General features: G+C 41.1%; 4 protein-coding genes across 8 annotated transcripts in view; 1 reads left to right on the top strand and 3 right to left on the bottom strand.

The window, feature by feature from the left end:
* Positions 1 to 3,456, bottom strand: LOC103459044 (protein c-Fos-like). The gene is made up of 4 exons (XM_008400251.3): positions 2,713 to 3,456; positions 1,857 to 2,084; positions 1,410 to 1,517; positions 1 to 1,314 (listed from the first exon to the last, which is right to left on the bottom strand). The coding sequence occupies exons 1-4, from the start codon at positions 2,848 to 2,850 to the stop codon at positions 643 to 645; spliced, it is 1,146 nt and encodes a 381-aa protein (XP_008398473.1). The 5' UTR covers positions 2,851 to 3,456; the 3' UTR covers positions 1 to 642.
* Positions 2,762 to 10,718, bottom strand: mlh3 (mutL homolog 3 (E. coli)). 4 transcript variants are annotated; one of them, XM_008400254.3, is made up of 13 exons: positions 8,121 to 10,718; positions 7,889 to 7,990; positions 6,922 to 7,001; positions 6,682 to 6,786; positions 6,514 to 6,598; positions 6,355 to 6,423; positions 6,145 to 6,253; positions 5,529 to 5,688; positions 5,405 to 5,428; positions 5,220 to 5,298; positions 4,970 to 5,121; positions 4,799 to 4,876; positions 2,762 to 2,832 (listed from the first exon to the last, which is right to left on the bottom strand). In XM_008400254.3, the coding sequence occupies exons 1-12, from the start codon at positions 10,537 to 10,539 to the stop codon at positions 4,805 to 4,807; spliced, it is 3,456 nt and encodes a 1,151-aa protein (XP_008398476.2). In that variant the 5' UTR covers positions 10,540 to 10,718; the 3' UTR covers positions 2,762 to 2,832; positions 4,799 to 4,804. The 4 variants fall into 4 exon arrangements, 3 of the variants coding, with proteins under 3 accessions (XP_008398476.2, XP_008398475.2, XP_008398477.2); XM_008400253.3 differs by lacking the exon at positions 2,762 to 2,832 and having other exon boundaries at positions 4,361 to 4,876; XM_008400255.3 differs by lacking the exons at positions 2,762 to 2,832; positions 7,889 to 7,990 and having other exon boundaries at positions 4,361 to 4,876.
* The window catches only part of LOC103459042 (uncharacterized), a 14,407-nt gene continuing 3,112 nt past the window's right edge, over positions 5,038 to 16,332 (top strand). Inside the window, exon 1 of one of the 2 annotated variants that reach the window (XM_081603381.1) lies at positions 5,038 to 5,138. The gene's annotated coding sequence lies outside the window, so the exon portion shown is untranslated. Of the gene's footprint in view, positions 5,139 to 15,975; positions 16,178 to 16,332 lie in introns of those variants that run through there. The other variant, XM_008400249.3, reaches the window with a different exon arrangement.
* acyp1 (acylphosphatase 1, erythrocyte (common) type) lies at positions 13,762 to 15,997 on the bottom strand. Its single transcript, XM_008400250.3, has 3 exons — positions 15,829 to 15,997; positions 15,648 to 15,735; positions 13,762 to 14,300 (listed from the first exon to the last, which is right to left on the bottom strand). Exons 2-3 carry the CDS (start codon positions 15,726 to 15,728, stop codon positions 14,085 to 14,087), a joined length of 297 nt encoding a protein of 98 aa, XP_008398472.1. The 5' UTR covers positions 15,729 to 15,735; positions 15,829 to 15,997; the 3' UTR covers positions 13,762 to 14,084.

A 16,332-nucleotide genomic window follows, 5' to 3' on the forward strand; every position in this document is an offset into this window, starting at 1 on the left:
CACCATTGGAAACATAGATTTATTATTAGTCAGCAGCATAGATAAGCAATCAATGCTCTCTTTTTTTTTTAAATGTTGACAAATAAGTCAAAATCTGAAAGGTAAAAAAATAAATAAAAGTTACATCTCAATAGATATATATATTAATATATAGTGTATAGCACTGGATGTTTTCATGGAAAACTTTCAACATTTCAACAAAGCACAGCTGATGACATTGAGGTATGGATGAATATGTAAATGCATACAGCGATCAATACACTTTTGGCACAAAAAACACCATACAGATACATCAAATTGCACAGTACACTTTAGATCCATTAACAGATCATGAATACCTATAGATAAGCTTTGAAAATTATTTGGATTTCCTCTGCATGCGTTTTTGAAACCAAATCGTCAGTCCTTCTTGTTGAATTAACAGCCATGCTTTTAGCTACATCACTCTGTTGGCTAAGTATCAGAACAAAGTTTATATGCATACTCAGTCAAACACAAGACAATTCATTTAGGTATTCCTTGAACAGTTACAGCATATCTGGGCATATGTTGTTGATTTCATTTTAAAGTCAGGTACCTGCAAACCAAAAAAAAAAAACCCCAAAAAAACAGATCAGCAGATCTCTTCCCTTTCTCTGTGGATTACAAGGCGAGAAGCGTTGGTGAGTTCAGAATATCAACGGATTCAGCCTTGCTCAGACCGCCTTTAAGGCCGTCCAGTTCCTCCTCCGCGAGAGAGTCCAGCTCGGGACACGCAAACGTGAACACAGACAGGTAGCTGCTGCAGGTGGGGGTGGAGGTCACCACCGGAGTGCTGAGAGGCTCCAGGTCACAGGAGACAGACTTATACAGGGTCTCCCAGTCCGAGACGCCGAGGGAGCTGCTCAGGTCTATGTCTGGCACTGATCGAGCCGTCTCCATGGGGATCCTGTCCTCCAGACTGGGTAGGATATTGTCTAGTAGCCCCTCCTTAATGTCCAGGGAGGGCTCCAGATCGGAGATGTTGATTTCAGCGTTGGCACACAGCAAGATATTGGAGTTCCCAGAGATGGCTGTGGACGGATCACTGGGGATGTCCATGTCCTGGAGTGAAGGAGCTTCCTGGATGCCTTCATCCTGAAGCCTGTCCTCATCCGGACTGGGCGGCAGCTCTGGGGAACTCACCGAAGCCTGTAAAATGGACTCCAGCTCCTCTGGGATCTGGCATACTGATTTATGTGTGGCGAGGATGAACTCGAGGCGCTCTTTCTCTTTGAGCAGGTTGGCTATTTCCGTCTCCAGGGCTGCTTTTTCCTCCTCCAGCTTGTCGGTCTCCTTCAGAAAGATCGACATCCAAAATCATCCACGTGGACAGACGCGCAGCCGTAAGTGCAAATGACAGCTGAGTAAATGCCTCACTGTTTACTTACAGCTTGCAGCGTATCTGTGAGCTCCCTCCGTCTGTTGCGACACTTTGCTGCAGCCATTTTATTCCTCTCCCGTCTTATCCGCTTCTTCTCCTCCTCCTCTGGAGACAGCTGGGGAAGGAAAGAAATGATTCAGTTACTGCCTGCATCTCCTCATCCACTTCATCCATTCCCACTTAAAGCTGGGGGGGGGCGGGAAAGGGGGCAAAAAAAAGCAAAGAAAAATGGGCAAAAGCATGTTTCGCTGCAATGCGTCTAAAAATAGATCATTGTTGCAGACTTGCTGTGACCTGAATTTAAAGTGACGTCCTAAGGAAGGCACACAGCCGTCGAGGAGTGCGCACACGACAGCACTGATGAGCACATGGAACTCATCATCATGTATAATTCACATTTCTGCCTCTTTCCCTCTGTTGGACTGCAGATTGGCTTAATCTGAGCTACTCTCACCTGCTCCGTTTTCCCCTTTCTGGCAGCATTTTTTCCCTTGCTCCCGCCTGCTTTGGGTGTTGCCTGGTGAGAGCTTTGCGGTTCATTGGCTTGCTTGCTGCCCAGAGACGGGGAGACAGATGTAATAATCGTAGGCTGGACCATCCACTGGAAATCTGGGGTGGAGGATATTGCTGTAACTGTTGGAACAAATGGATTGTCCTGAGCACTCATATCCTGGCTGACCTCCTGAAAAACATGAAATTGACAAAAGATTACTGATGTCTCTTTCTTCTCTCTTGTTTTTTTTTTTTTTATGATCTTATTGTCACCAATAAAACCTACAATATGATCAGAAGACACAGGGTGCCCTGGATGTTGTATTGTTTTGACATATCCCTCACCAGAAATAGCCTTCTTCGGATCAATATTTGACTTTATCATTGTTCCTGACGTCAACACTGACGCAGAGCTGCTGAGGAGTCTCCTGAATGGATTTATTTTTTTTCTCAATGAACCGCTGCATCGACACGCTCACAATTGGTCCCAGGACGTCGGAACCACAACAACAACGCGCCATATACAGCCGAATCATCTTCGGCACATGGATCCGTTTCAATCAATGCGTCAAAAATATACTGCTGACATTATTTTTTTTTTTAGCCCATCCAAATTAATTAAAAATCCCATCAATCACCTCCCCTCCCCAACCACCATCTCGAAGATTTAAAAAAAAAATGTAAGCATCAGGGCGCCGTTTTTTTTTTTTTACGTGGATCTCATTAAAATCGGTTTTATATGCTTGTAAAAGCGCCTCCTCCTCCTTCTCCTGCCGCTATAAAACAGTGATGTACATGATCAACAAAGCCATTCATACCTTGGCTCCGCTCTCCGAGGAAGACGCTGGAGAGCTCGCCTCTTCTGGCGTCTTCTGGCAGAGCGTCCCGACAGGAGACTCTGTCCGCAAGGTTGGAGAGACTGCATCCATATCAGGCGTCTGGTTGTTTTTATACATCAGAGTGAATAAACAAAAAATAAAACACAACAACACGAGGTCTGCTCAATGACAAATATATATATATATATATATATATATATATATAGAGAGAGAACTTCCGCTGGGCAGAGAGCGTGTCTTTTCTCCAGGTATATACCTGGTAACTGGATGACTTGAATGCAAGCCCCTCCTATTAAGCCCTGCTAGAATTTTATGAATGAACCAGGACTGTACCATCGAGGGGAGGGGGAGGCGGACTCAAACACACAGGCCTACATGCTCGGAAAAAAGGAGCATCACTGAGACATTTAGCAGACGGCAAAGGCAAAATGCGAATTCATCGCGAAAATAATTAGAATATCGGCCATATGCAGTTAGAGACATGATTCCATCAATAATTCCCACGCAGTGAAGGGTGCGTGCATTCATTTAATTACACGTTTTGCAGAGACCGAGTGGATCAGATGCAGCCAGATGATGTATTTTTGCACGATTTTCCAAAAATATATATTTATTTCTTAGCGGCAGAAATCATGCACGTCGTCGATAAAATTACACGGTTCTGTGTCGCCTCTTTCGTCTTACTAAAATAGTACATATTTTTAAGAATTTTTTTTTTTAATGCAATGTCTTCCAATTGTTTACATCGCAGATAAAATAAAAACAATAGATGAGATCGGTGGTAAGGACAGACCGACTCTACCAATCCCAGACACCTTTTTACCCCTGACCGCCAATCACAGCAAAGCATCATGCCCACTTTGTCCAAATTACCGATCCAATCTAGCAGGGACTTTGGACTTTTTGTGTGGGGGCTGTGAAGTCATGTGACATGACCCGGAACTGAGGAGGAGGATTTAGAAGTGGAGGATCTCTTGGAGCAGCAACATCCTTTCCTCCCACCTGAACATCTGCATCTCTAAACTCTGAGGCCAGATGCCTCAGCCACGAAAATCTCAAGGACATTTCCACTAGGACATTGAAAACGATTGGAGCTTTTTTCCCCCCTCCTCATCACAAGTGTTGCACAATGGTAGTGATTTCCACAACTACTCAGACCACATTTTGTCACAGTACAACTACTAACTTCACTGTAGGTCTTGGGAAGTTGAGTGATAAGCCAACAAAAAGTATGTCTTAAAAGCGTGGCATGCATTTGCATTCACCCCCTTTACTCTGATACCGCTCCATAAAATCAGAACCCAGTTAATTAGTAAATAAAAGCCATCGGTGTGTAATTGAATCTCAGCATAAAAGCAGCTGTTCAGTAAAGATCTCCTCAGCTTGTTTTTCATTAACTTGAACTTCCTCACCACAAGGGAAGTTCAAGTTAAAGAACAATATCCAAAGTTTTGAACACTATACAATCCAAGGCGAAAGACTTGCTTAAATCGTTTAGCAAAGAACAGGCAAAATTTCTATCTCTTGATGTGCATAGCTGGAGGAGACCAACCTCTAAATCTTCGTCTTCCTCATTTTTTTGACTTCTGGAAATAATGCCTTAGTGGCTGAATACATATGCACGCCACACAGTTAAGATTTTTATTTGTAAAAAAATAAGAAAAAAAAAAAATCAAAATCAAAACCATGCATCACTTTCCTCCCACTTGAAAATTGGTCACCACTTTGCATAGGTCCATCACATAAAATTTTAAAAACCGCAAAGGTTAGAAGATTTTTGCTGTTCGTTATAATTGTTTTGTTTTTGTTATTTGCTCATCCATATGAAAAACATATTGAGCAAAGTATTTTTTGCTATTACTACAATTTTCCAACATGGAGAGATGATTCACTACAGTGCAAAAGTAGTGTTCGTATGTGATGCATTACATTTAAATTTACTCTTATCTACTTTTTTCCATGTAGTTGTCAAACAGTCTTGCATATAGAACTTATTTATCGTGTATCAGGTTTGAACTACATTACAGCTTTTATATTTGCAGTAAACTACACGTTTAAAGCACACCTTTTTTTATTTATCTCCATATAGCTCCCATGCTCTATACATTCTTCTTAGCTTCTGCAGGTTGGGTTTCTGGAAATCCTACAGAAACAAAAACGCATAAGCACAATCAGAATTCAGTGCCGTACAACTGATTAAACCACAGATTGTTTTAATAAAGATGCTTTCTGGTACCTTCTGGTCCTTGTCCAGATGAAGGATGTCTACTAGCGGAACAATGGAGGGACGGCCGTGGGCGCACTGGAAGGGCAGCTGGCACGAAGACAAGGATGCGACCAGGCTGCAGCACTCGTCCCGGCTCAGAGTGTCATTAAACTTGATGGCACCTTTTCAGCAGATTCAGGTATTAGGATAAAATACTTCAGACTCATTGGTAAAAAACACAAGGCAAGAGAACAGTGATAATTTATTTTTATTTTTTTACCATGGCATGCCAGTGAGGCAAGTACTTTCAAAACAGTGAGGGGCAAAGTTCCTCCGACTCTGCCTGTTAGACGGAGCAACTTAAAAAGGACAACAGAAGAAAAAACTGTATATTCATTAAGGGTATTAATAAAATAAAAAAAATCAATGCTGTACAAGAGATATCCAAAAACAATGTCATTTTACCTCAGTCTGCTCTCGAAGATACTCCTGAGTTGAGAAAAAAAAGCAACAAGGTTGACAAACAGAACATTAAAACTCATATTTATTGATCTTACTATTATAAACCACCTTGAATCTGATCTTTTACCTCAACAACTGGCTTGATGACAGACGGTCTGCCCCGCCTGAGCTCATTACTCTCTTTCTCCATGAAGCACAGTGGTACCTTTCCCACAAACACCTGCGGAGCTCCTGTCTTTGAGAAAGTAACTTCAAGGCCCAAATTCCTCCACTGTGGCTGAGAAGACCTTCGAGAAAACCAAACAAAGCCATCAAAGGGGGTGAAGATTTAAGCAGTGTGCTCCCATCAGTAAAAATACCAGTTACTATATTATTCTTCTATTTAGAATAAACAAAGGAGTGAATACAAAAGCACATAGTGAAATGAATTTAACATTTTTTATTACTAAAATGTTGTTTGTTTGTTGGTTGTTTGTCCTGTCTGTCTCTGTGTTGCCCTGCGACAGACTGGCGACCTGTCCAGGGTGACCCTGCCTCTCGCCCGGAACGTTAGCTGGAGATAGGCACCAGCAACCCTCCCGACCCCACTAAGGGATAAGGGTGTAAAAAAAAATGGATGGATGGATGCATATTACTAAAATGTTTTGAAATGTATACAGGTTTAAAATACATTGAATTGTGTGGCTATAATATCATAAAATCTTCAATGGTTGGTTTTGAAAGCCACAACATGGAAAGAGCACCTAAGCAGCCTGAGCTCCTCTTTCGTCACACTGATCCCCAAAGGTGGCAAAATTGTTGATGAACAAAGACGTTTCTTCCCACTGGCATCTGGGTCATCTTCATATGAATCTAAAGTAAAAATGTTTAGCTATTACACAGCTTTCCTGATCCTGACATCAGGTGGATAAGCAGGATTTAACACTGTCCACCTTTTTTCCCCCTTTTTTTACCTGCAACTAAATTTTCAAGCCGAACTCTCTCATGTGCTGCATGTTGATCCACCAACACCAGAAGATTTCCTGTGATTTTAAAAGAGGAAAATCTTTTTTTACACTATTTTGAAACTGTGTCACAAAACCAAGAGATGGTAAAAAGTTTAAAATCGATACCTTCATTTTCAGTCTGCGCTGCTGAACCTCCTTCTCTTGCATTAATGAGGCAGGCAAGAAACTTTTTATCCACTTGATTAACAACCTACAAGATAAATAAGAAAGAATCATTTTAATTTCATAAATGCAAATAAAACAAACATGAATGTTGCAAAAGAATAAGTTCACCTTCATTGAGTGGATCATATTCTTAGAAAAGCGGTACGGGAAGAGGATGTTATGGATCTTCACAGCTAGTCCATCAGCTTGTCCGCTGGATATATCCACACCAACCTGATAGTCAAAACACAGGTTCACAAACAGATATAAAATCTATTAAAAGTTTTATTATGGCATCCTTGGAGTGGCAGGAAGCAGCTAAACATTTGAACATCACCACAAACGTCTTAAACCTCAAGCTTTGCTTACTGTAGGTGGGCGGACAAACACTGGATTTTTCCATTTAGAGTACAATGCAGAAAGAGAGTTGGCGCTCTGATCGGCATCGTCTGTAGGGACAGGGAACACAAACTGTAACATTGTGAGCCACATTCCTGCTCTCACGGCCACAAATCAGAGCACAAGCTAATAGGATTTTATTAGTAGACCAACACCTAGTAGATAAAGCATGGTTTTAAAATAATTTATGAATAAAAAAATTGAGAAGTGTTGCAAAAAAAATTGCATTCATTCCTCAGTCAGTAATTTGGAGATGTGCTTTTTAACGAAATCACAGCTGCAAGTCTTTTGAGGCATCTGGCTAAAAATAGCTCAAGCTCAGTCAGATTGTATGAAGAGTGTCTTGTTAACATTAATTTCAGCTCTTGCCATTGCTTCTGGATTTTGAGAAGTCTGGACTTTGACTGGGCCATTCTAATACATGATTATGCCTTGAGCTCAACAAGTCCACTGAAATATTTTTCTGCTGAAATGTGAACTTCCACCTCAAGCTCAAACAGTTATTTTTTTTCTGGACTTTTCTATATTTAGCTCCATTAATTTTCCTGTGAATTCTGATGAGTTTTCCTACTACTGCTGAGGACATGTCTTTCCCCTTCCCCTCTTTTTTTTTAAAATGATTATAGCTTGGGATATTGTTTCATAACATAACTCTGCTTTAAGATTAAGGGGTTGCACTGGATTTTACTTGGAGGTATCAGAGTAATCTGGGGCTAAATACAAATACCCACTACTCCTCCATTTTTATTGGTAAAACTCTGCAAACCATGGAACTTTTTCCTGCTGCTTCTGCACTATTTTGAGTTGGTCTATCAGATAAAATCCAGATAAAGTACACCAGGGTTGTAATGTGACAAAATGTGAAAAAGTGTAAGAAGTATGAACAGTTGGGAAGACACCTCCCCCTCGAACAGTGATTAATCTGTCTGTGATGTACCTCTACAGTCAGTCCCTGAGCTAATCACTCTTCCTTGCCCGGATGTAGGCAGGAAAGGCAACACTAAATCCAGCTGAAATGGGTAACACATGTATTCCACACCTACAATTTAAGCAACAGGGAAACAGAAGGCAACACAAAATAACTTTTTACAATAAATTACTGAAGAATTCTTACTTTCTCCTTTATGCATGTACACCAGTTGCTAAAATATAACAGAGAAGTAACTCACCCATCTCAGAGATGACACTAACAGCCATGTTGGAGACATCAGATGTACAAGGTACTTGTGTTTCCTCTGAAGCTGGCTCCTCGTATCTGCTGAGCCCAGTCTTTTTGTTGATATAAACAGTTTTTCCAACAGATGCATCGTAATGATGGAGCCAGTCATTACTTCCCGAGTCACCCTCATCACCAGCCAGTTGTTTACACCTGCTGTCCGATGAAGGGTCAACGGGAACTTTGTGGTTCTGTGGACTCAGACTGCTGAGCCTGTACTGCGTGTCATCTGTAGATAAAGTGAGACTGTTTTTGCCCTCTGAAATATTCCCATGAATGTGCTGAAAGGGTTCTTCATCTTCTGTCATATGCCGTTTTAAGTGACAAAGTTTAGCTGCCAAAGATATTTTACTTTTCCTGTGATTAGCTGTGAGTGTTGCTGGGTTTAGGGAGATGGTCTGTGCTTTCCCTTCTTCTCGAGAGTCTGAAACTTGATCTTGATTATTTTCTTCAAAAGCAGACAAACTGTGAGGATTTTTAGCAAAGCTTGATGTCTGGAATACATGAGTGTCATTCTGTGGCTGAGGATGCTGAAATTTCATCTTAACAGACTTATTGTATGTTTGTCTAAACTTATCAAGCGATCCAGGCTGCTTGAATGTTGCTAACTTCTCAACAGGAATAACTCTGGGAATCTTTGAGGGGACGAAAGCAGCAAAGTCTCGGTTTGATTCAAGTGTCATTTTATGCTTTGATGCAGTTAATTTCTCCTTACAATTCTGCCCCAAATCTTGAACCTGAAACAAAGGCTTGTCACCGTGAGATACATTTTCAATCGAGAGACTTTGGTGAACATATGGGTCAGACAATCTAATCTTTCTGCCAGGACGCTGCAATATTTGTTTATTAAAGTTCAAATCGAGCTGAGACACTGAAATTTGGCTGATGGGTAAATGCGAATCACTAGTGCTCTGCTGGGTTTCTTCCTCTGCACAGTCTTGTCTCTTTTCTTTGTCTAAATTGTCAGGGGCTTCGGTGAATGCTAGCTCGCCTTTGTTTATATCAGTTGATGCAGGCTGCAGATCACGTTGTGGTGTCTCCTTGCATTCACTGAAAGCAATCTCCATCTGTTCATATCGTTGAGCTTCATCAGCTCTGCTCTCAATCAGGTCTGACTCTAGGCAAACGCTGTCATCTGCTCTCCTACGATGAACAAAATTAGATGCCACTTTCGTTCCAACGCTGCAGTCCAGCGTGGAAGTGCCAACAGCTCCTTGGCCAGCTGTCTCAGTTTCCACTTTTTGATCTGTTCTTTCAGTACTAAAAACCTTAGGGGACACACAGTCCAAGTCCTCTTGAGAAAAGAGAGAGACCAAGTTCTCCCTCCTCAGAAAAGCCTTCACTGCTTCTTCTACGCAAAGCAAAACCCCATCCCAGTCTTTGAACTCCACCAGAGTTTTTGCTGGCTCAAGACAAATATCATACTCAGAGTAAGAACATTTTATATTGATGACATAGACTCCATATTGATCCTGGTTTCGCTTAAGCTTTGGACTCCGGGTCACAGATGTCCCGTCTGGGCTGTCGTGCTTCTGGTTTGAGCTGCTCAGCCTGCGGAGGAGACAGTTTAGCAGCTTGTGGATCCGTGTTTTCAGCAGAAGCCTGTCGTTCACGTACAGATACTGCAGGCTGTTGTTGTAGTGTCCCTCTTTGCCTAGATAGCCAGTCACCTCAAACTGCTTGTGTGTGTGGCTGATCTCTCCCAGTTTCTCTGCCCGAGTCAGGTTGTGTATCTGCACAAAGCGGTGGTAGGTGTCTCTGGCTTTGGGAAGCTGCACCATCATGGCCCCTGTGCAGTCATTCTTCAGGGTGAAGGACACAGAAGGATGCATCAGGGACACAGCCTCCACTCTTTGTCTGATCCTCTCAACCTCCAGGACTGCATCCACTCTCTTCCTCCGGACTGGCATGTTGTGGAAGAAGTTGCAGATGATAACAGTCGTTCCTGCGGAGGGTCGAGCCGCCTCTGCTTCGAAGACGTCCATGCCCTGTCCGTCCTTGAACAGTTTAACATGGGTTTTCACTGACAGTCTGGTCCGGGAGGAGATTTCAACAAGCGTAGCTAAAGAAACTATGCTCGCCAACGCTTCTCCTCTGAAGCCATAACATTTCAGGTTCTCTAGGTCTTCAATACAGCTGCATTTACTTGTGTGGTATCTGGTTCCCACTCGCTCCATGTCCTCAGCGGTCATCCCAGATCCATTGTCGATCACCTGGACTTTAAACGCCTCCATGTCCATCCTGACCCCTACACAGGTGGCTCCAGCATCGATGCCATTTAAAACGAGCTCCTCCACGCACTGCTGGAGGGACGGGATGGCCACACCGGAGCGAAGTTTCCCCCGAACCTCCGCTGGCAAACACCTTATCATTATGCTCCTTCGTTTTACTTTTCTTTACATTTCTGGCTCTTTACTTCAAAAATACGAGGCGAGAGGCCTGTCGGGGTTTTTAAAGTTAACCGTTGCAACCAAGCAAACTCGTTCTAAATATTTCAATAAAATACATTTAAAAAAAATCAAAGGTTGAGCGACTTAATGAAGGAAATAATCTGAAACTAGAAAATTCCTGCAGAAATTTTAAAGGGGCATGCCAAAGTGTGCCCGTCGGCTTGGACGCAGCGTTATGATTTTAAAAATTTGCGTTAATGCTAAAGTATGCTGCAACGTAGTCAATAACCTGTAGAGAGGCAGAAGCATGTTGACTAAGCTGTACTTGTACCATTCATTATGTTAAAATTAATGCATGAGCTAAAATTAGCCAATATGCTAATGTTAGCCTAAATGCTGGCAGTAGCATGTGGAGCAACAGGACCATGTTGTTTTCATTTTATGTGCGCTATTCACTATACTAAACATGTCTAATAAATGAAAAAATTAGCTAATAGCTAACTTTAGGTAAAAGTGCTAGTACACTAGTCAAAGAAAGTGAAATGCTAATGTTTGTGCTAATGTTAATGAACTGCCTTGCTGTGCAAGGCAGTTCACTATCCTGAGAAATAAATAACATAAAAAAAGCTTATATTATTGCACCGCCTATGGCGGTGCACAAACACGAGAGGAATATGCAGACTTTTATTTTGAAACTTTCAGTTAGCATCTTTTTAACTACCACACCAATTCATTGTGTTACTGTAGTTTGTTTAAACCAGTCACATAAAGGCCAAAAGAGCAATGACCTGATGTGAAAAATGTCAAGGCTTTTATTTTGAAAGTTTCAGTAAGCTTTATTTACAATAGCTTTACAATAGCTTTTTTATTTACAGTGGATTACACACTAATCCAATGTGTAACTGTGGTTTGGTTAATCCAGCTATATAATGCCCCATACAGCAAGCAGATCTAAGAGCCAGCTCATCACTATGTGCTATTTGAGAGTTACGCCATGTTGTAGTTCTGACCTTCAGTCATTGTAGTTCTAAAGAGCAGCTCAACTATCTTGTGAGTGAGACACAAAGGGATAAACAGATTCTAACTGTTTGAAGCAGTTAGTTTATCTGAACAAAGCAGTCCAAACATCTCCATCCTATTCAGGATCTTTTAGAGTGATCCGAAAACCGTGTGAAGCATATAGTCAAGGGGGCTCAAATGCTAATGTTTGTGCTAATGTTAATGAACTGCCTTGCTGCGCAAGGCAGTTCACTATCCTGAGAAATAAATAACATAAAAAAGGCTAATATTATTGCACCGCCTTCGGCGGTGCACTAACACTAGAGGAATAGGCAGACTTTTAATTTGAAACTTTCAGTAAGCTTCATTTTAATGACCACTCTAATTCAATGTGCAACTATGGTTTGTTTAAACCAGTCCCATAAAGCCCAAAAGACCAATAACCTGATGTGAAAAATGTCAGGGCTTTTATTTTGAAATTTTCAGTAAGCTTCATTTTAAATAGACACACTAATCCAATGTGTAACAGTGGTTTGGTTAATCCACCAATATAATGCCCAAAACAGCAAGTAGCTCTACATTCCAGCTCAGCCCTCCTCTGTAATAACTGAATGATCTGCCATGTTGTAGTTCTGACCTTCTGCTCTGCCCTCTGTATTAAGGTGTTCCACCATGTTTAGAACTACAGAGACCTTGTAGGCCAAACCAGCAGTTGCCATAGCGATCAAGCCTCTGCCAACTGCTGTGTGTGTGTGAGAGACACTTCATGCAACTTTGAGAACACCCAGTCACTTTTAATGAAAAAAGCAGTCTGAACGACCCCTTCCCGTTCGGGAACCGTTAGGCCAATCCAAAAACCGTTTGAAGCGTATGAGAGGGCTACTTGTCGTCTCCGATAGTCCCGTGATTCATATCTGTAGGTCATTCACAATAATTGCACTGATGAGAGAAAAATGGTGTGTGGTGAGCTCAGTAATTTTTCAAAAACCTATATTAAACACTGAGGGGGAGCGTCAGTTGGTCATGTCCCGTCACTTTGCTCTGAAGCACCTGGACAGAAAACCGTAAGCCCTAGAGAAATTTTGAAAACATTTTACCGGAGCAGACATGCGGTGCTATCTCCTGACCAACTTTCATACCAATAGCACAAGTTTTACGGCCATGAGAACGATTTCAAAATTATTTTTGGGTCAAAATTCCACCATGTTCCTCACTCTAAAAAAGCGGCAGTTGGTGTCAGTTACACTCTAAGGGTTCGGCAGTTGGAAATTTCGCTCGTTTTTCGCTTCTTACGTCGCCGTCGTAACTCCGATCCCCAATAAAAGTAATAGCAATAATGCCGGCATCGAGCCGCACGATTTGATACCACTTTTGTGGTTGGGCACGCAGCGGTACGAGCCGCATTAACGGTGATGGAAGAATAATAAATAATAAAGAGGCGTTCTATTGGGTGTAGAACAATAGGTGCCTGCCATGCAATGCATGGAGGCAGTACTGACTTGCTTCGCAAGTCAGTACTGCTCTCCTTATGCATTGCTATGGCATGCCCCTAATAAAATTTAAACTGTGAAAATACCTTGTCTGTCGTATACAGTCAACGTTGCACAAAAAAAGACGTTACTTTTAACAGTTTTCTGCTAACAGCTGAAACGAATACCGCCACCTTTTGGCTCGTTGTAAAATGGCTTGAGTTTAGCGTCCATGCGTCAACCAATCACAAAGCGGAATCAACCTCCCTTGAAGCTTTAGGAGAAAACGGGATCGTCGCCGCCATATTGTGTGTGGCATTTTGTTCAGTAAAAAGTATAATTAGTGGAGCCCCAAGCGAGTTAGGTTCGGTTGAATTGTGTGAGTGCTCTGTTTTAACACAACGAAGATATGGCAGCCAAAGGTGTTTCTTTTGAACATTTGACAATAAACTAATGACTTAAATCAATCAAAAATAAACATGACAAATATTTGTTTAATCACCAATGGTTGAGGATGCTTCTCACCAACAATTCTACAATATTATTTTGTTTAATTATAGTTGTTAATTTTTTAATACTAATCACAATAATGTGTACTTTTTGTGCACTTCCCTAGCTGAAAGAACTCTGACAGGGTCAAGGTAATATATTACACAGATGTACACACTTTTTTTTTATGCTAAAAGAAGGCAACGCCATTCCGACTAAAATGTTTTCTTCCATTGTGACACTTGAAGCAAATAACCACAAATTTTAATTTAGAAGGCAAAAACAACAGGGTAATATAAATCAGAGTTCCTCTCTACATCAAACATATTTATATCACTAACCAGTTCTGCTAAAAATCCCCTCCATCAAGTTATCTTCTTAGAACAATGCAGTTCTAACTACGAGAAACATGTTCAAGGCATTTTGAAATAAATAAATTATATGATATGATCAAATTTAGGAGTTCAAACATACAATGCATACATTTTTACTTTAGTGCTTTAAATACAACCAGCTAAAAAAATAGTTAATAGCATAAATATTAATATTAAAGACAACAAATAGCTGAATTCATTTGATTATTCTGAAAGAGGAGTGCTCTAGGCTCTCAATAGTTTTCTGGTTCTTGAACTCGGCCTTGGTGATGTGGGACTTGGGGCTCCCTGTCAGTTTCAACCACTCTTGCATTTTTTCCACCTCGCTGCGTGGACCTTGTAGCTGCCCCTTCACGGTTCCTGCTTCTGTGTTTTGGACCCATCCAACTAGGCCAAGCTTTGTCCCTTCAGCCTGGACAGTAATTAAAGAGAATATGGTATAAGATGAAATATATAGATGAGCAAAGCAGTGCAACAGCTGAGCAAGCAGTTAGAATATTACAGAAAGTACAGTGTTGTGCCACATTAGGGGGACTTTACACTGTAACTAGATATTTTTTCCTCAGGGATATCAAATTAAATGGGTCATCCAAGATGTCTACTCGGATGACCATTCTATTTTTGAGACCTGGTTTAAAAAGGTGTAATATGCTGTAAGGAAGGATGGAGTGAGCAACTTCCTTCTTGATAGTGTTTCATATAACTTTCACTAACAGTTTAGCAATTGTGTGATAAGATTTTATCCCTGTTGCAAGCGTTTGCTAACCGGAAAACTGTGCATTTGTATTTTGCCCAGTCTGAAACTACCGTTGCAAGTCTATTCAGGCTATGTCCGCTTATCAGACCAGGTATGGAACAACAAACCAGTCAACCTTCAAAACACTTTGAGGAAGACTCATCCATTGGGCAGATTTGGACTGCCCAACGACAGGGTATCTTGGCCCTTGATGTTCCCCGTTATTCATGAGACTTGTTGAGACTTTCTGATCTGCCAGAATTTTGTGCTAAAGAAAGAATAGCAAAGGAGGTACTTTCGCCCCATTTGAATCCTGTAATGAGTACAAATTTGGTGTGTATTTTTGGTTTGGGTAAGTCAGTTTAATCTAGAGTGGTTTTTGGTTATTTTATTTTGAGTAGTTAGACTAGTCCCACTTTACCGGCAAAATATTTGATTGGTTTGCATCTCCTATCATAATGGTGCGTTCACACCAAACGTGTAATGCCCGGCAAAAACGCATCCGACACTTCCAAGTTCGACACGTGTGCACTTTGAATGCAGACGATTGACATTTTTGCTCTACATCTAGCGTTTCGCGCGTCTGGTTTACATTCAAAGTCTATGTGGAGATGCGTTTTAACCGTTAACGCTCAAAACGGTTAAAATCACGCCGCGATAGACGCTACACATCGGCCCTCGACGCGTCTCCGCATTGACTTTGAATGTAAACCAGACGCGCCTGAAGCTCAAACAAAACGCGTTTGGTGTGAACGCACCATATTTTTTCAAAAATTTCTGCAGAGGTGCAGCAACATAAATTTGTATGTGTATGCGTTTTCGATATCTAACTAAGCAGAAGTCAAAAACTAACCCTTCACACGCAGGTCTATCACAATTACCTGAGATGAAGGGTAGTGGCATTAATCAAAACCCATGTAAGGAATACAAACAGAAGACTAAACGGCTAAATGTCATCGTGATTTTAGGTTTTGATCTTAGTCAAAACAAAATCAAACGAGCCCCCATCAATATTAAACTCACTTGTGTGTATTTTCGAAAAAATACTCCTTGCACCTTGCCAAAAATTTCATAATCCACCGAAATTAAGCCTTCACCGGACATAACGGACCTATGAAGAAGAAAATGAGTCGTTATGAATGAGAGAAATACATCAACATGGTTGGTCATTTAAATCTACAGCAAGCTAGGCTAGCATTATTACCTTCTGTTTTCACAGCTTGTTTCTATTTCTGCCAGTTTTATCTGTCCAGGATGAAGATGGTCCTGGGTCCAACAATTTAGATAAATAAGACAAACGTTGATAAATGTTGAAACAACAGCAGTGCATGGAATGATCTCGATTTTAAAACATACGTGACTCCATTTCAGGAAGTGACGTTTTTGAAGGGCCAATCAGAGACACGCTTGGTTTCTAGGCAACAAATGTAAACGTTGAAGGACGTTGCTTTTTATGCTATGATGAAGACGCATTAAGCGGAGACATCTATTTATACCACGTTCTTACATTGAAATATATCTTACCGACGTCTTTTTTTTTTTTTTTTTTACTGGTAAGTAAATAGATTATTCTTCTCAATTTGACATCGCATTAATACAAAAATAATGTCCGTCCGAAGATGAACAGTCCCAACACATCTGTTTCAATAGTGTTGTTTATCCATGTTGTTTATGCCTTTCTATTTTTTAATCTATAAACTCTGACGTA

This window comes from Poecilia reticulata, chromosome 22 (assembly GCF_904066995.2).
Source record: "Poecilia reticulata chromosome 22, P_reticulata-male-v2, whole genome shotgun sequence".
Lineage (NCBI taxonomy): Eukaryota > Metazoa > Chordata > Actinopteri > Cyprinodontiformes > Poeciliidae > Poecilia > Poecilia reticulata.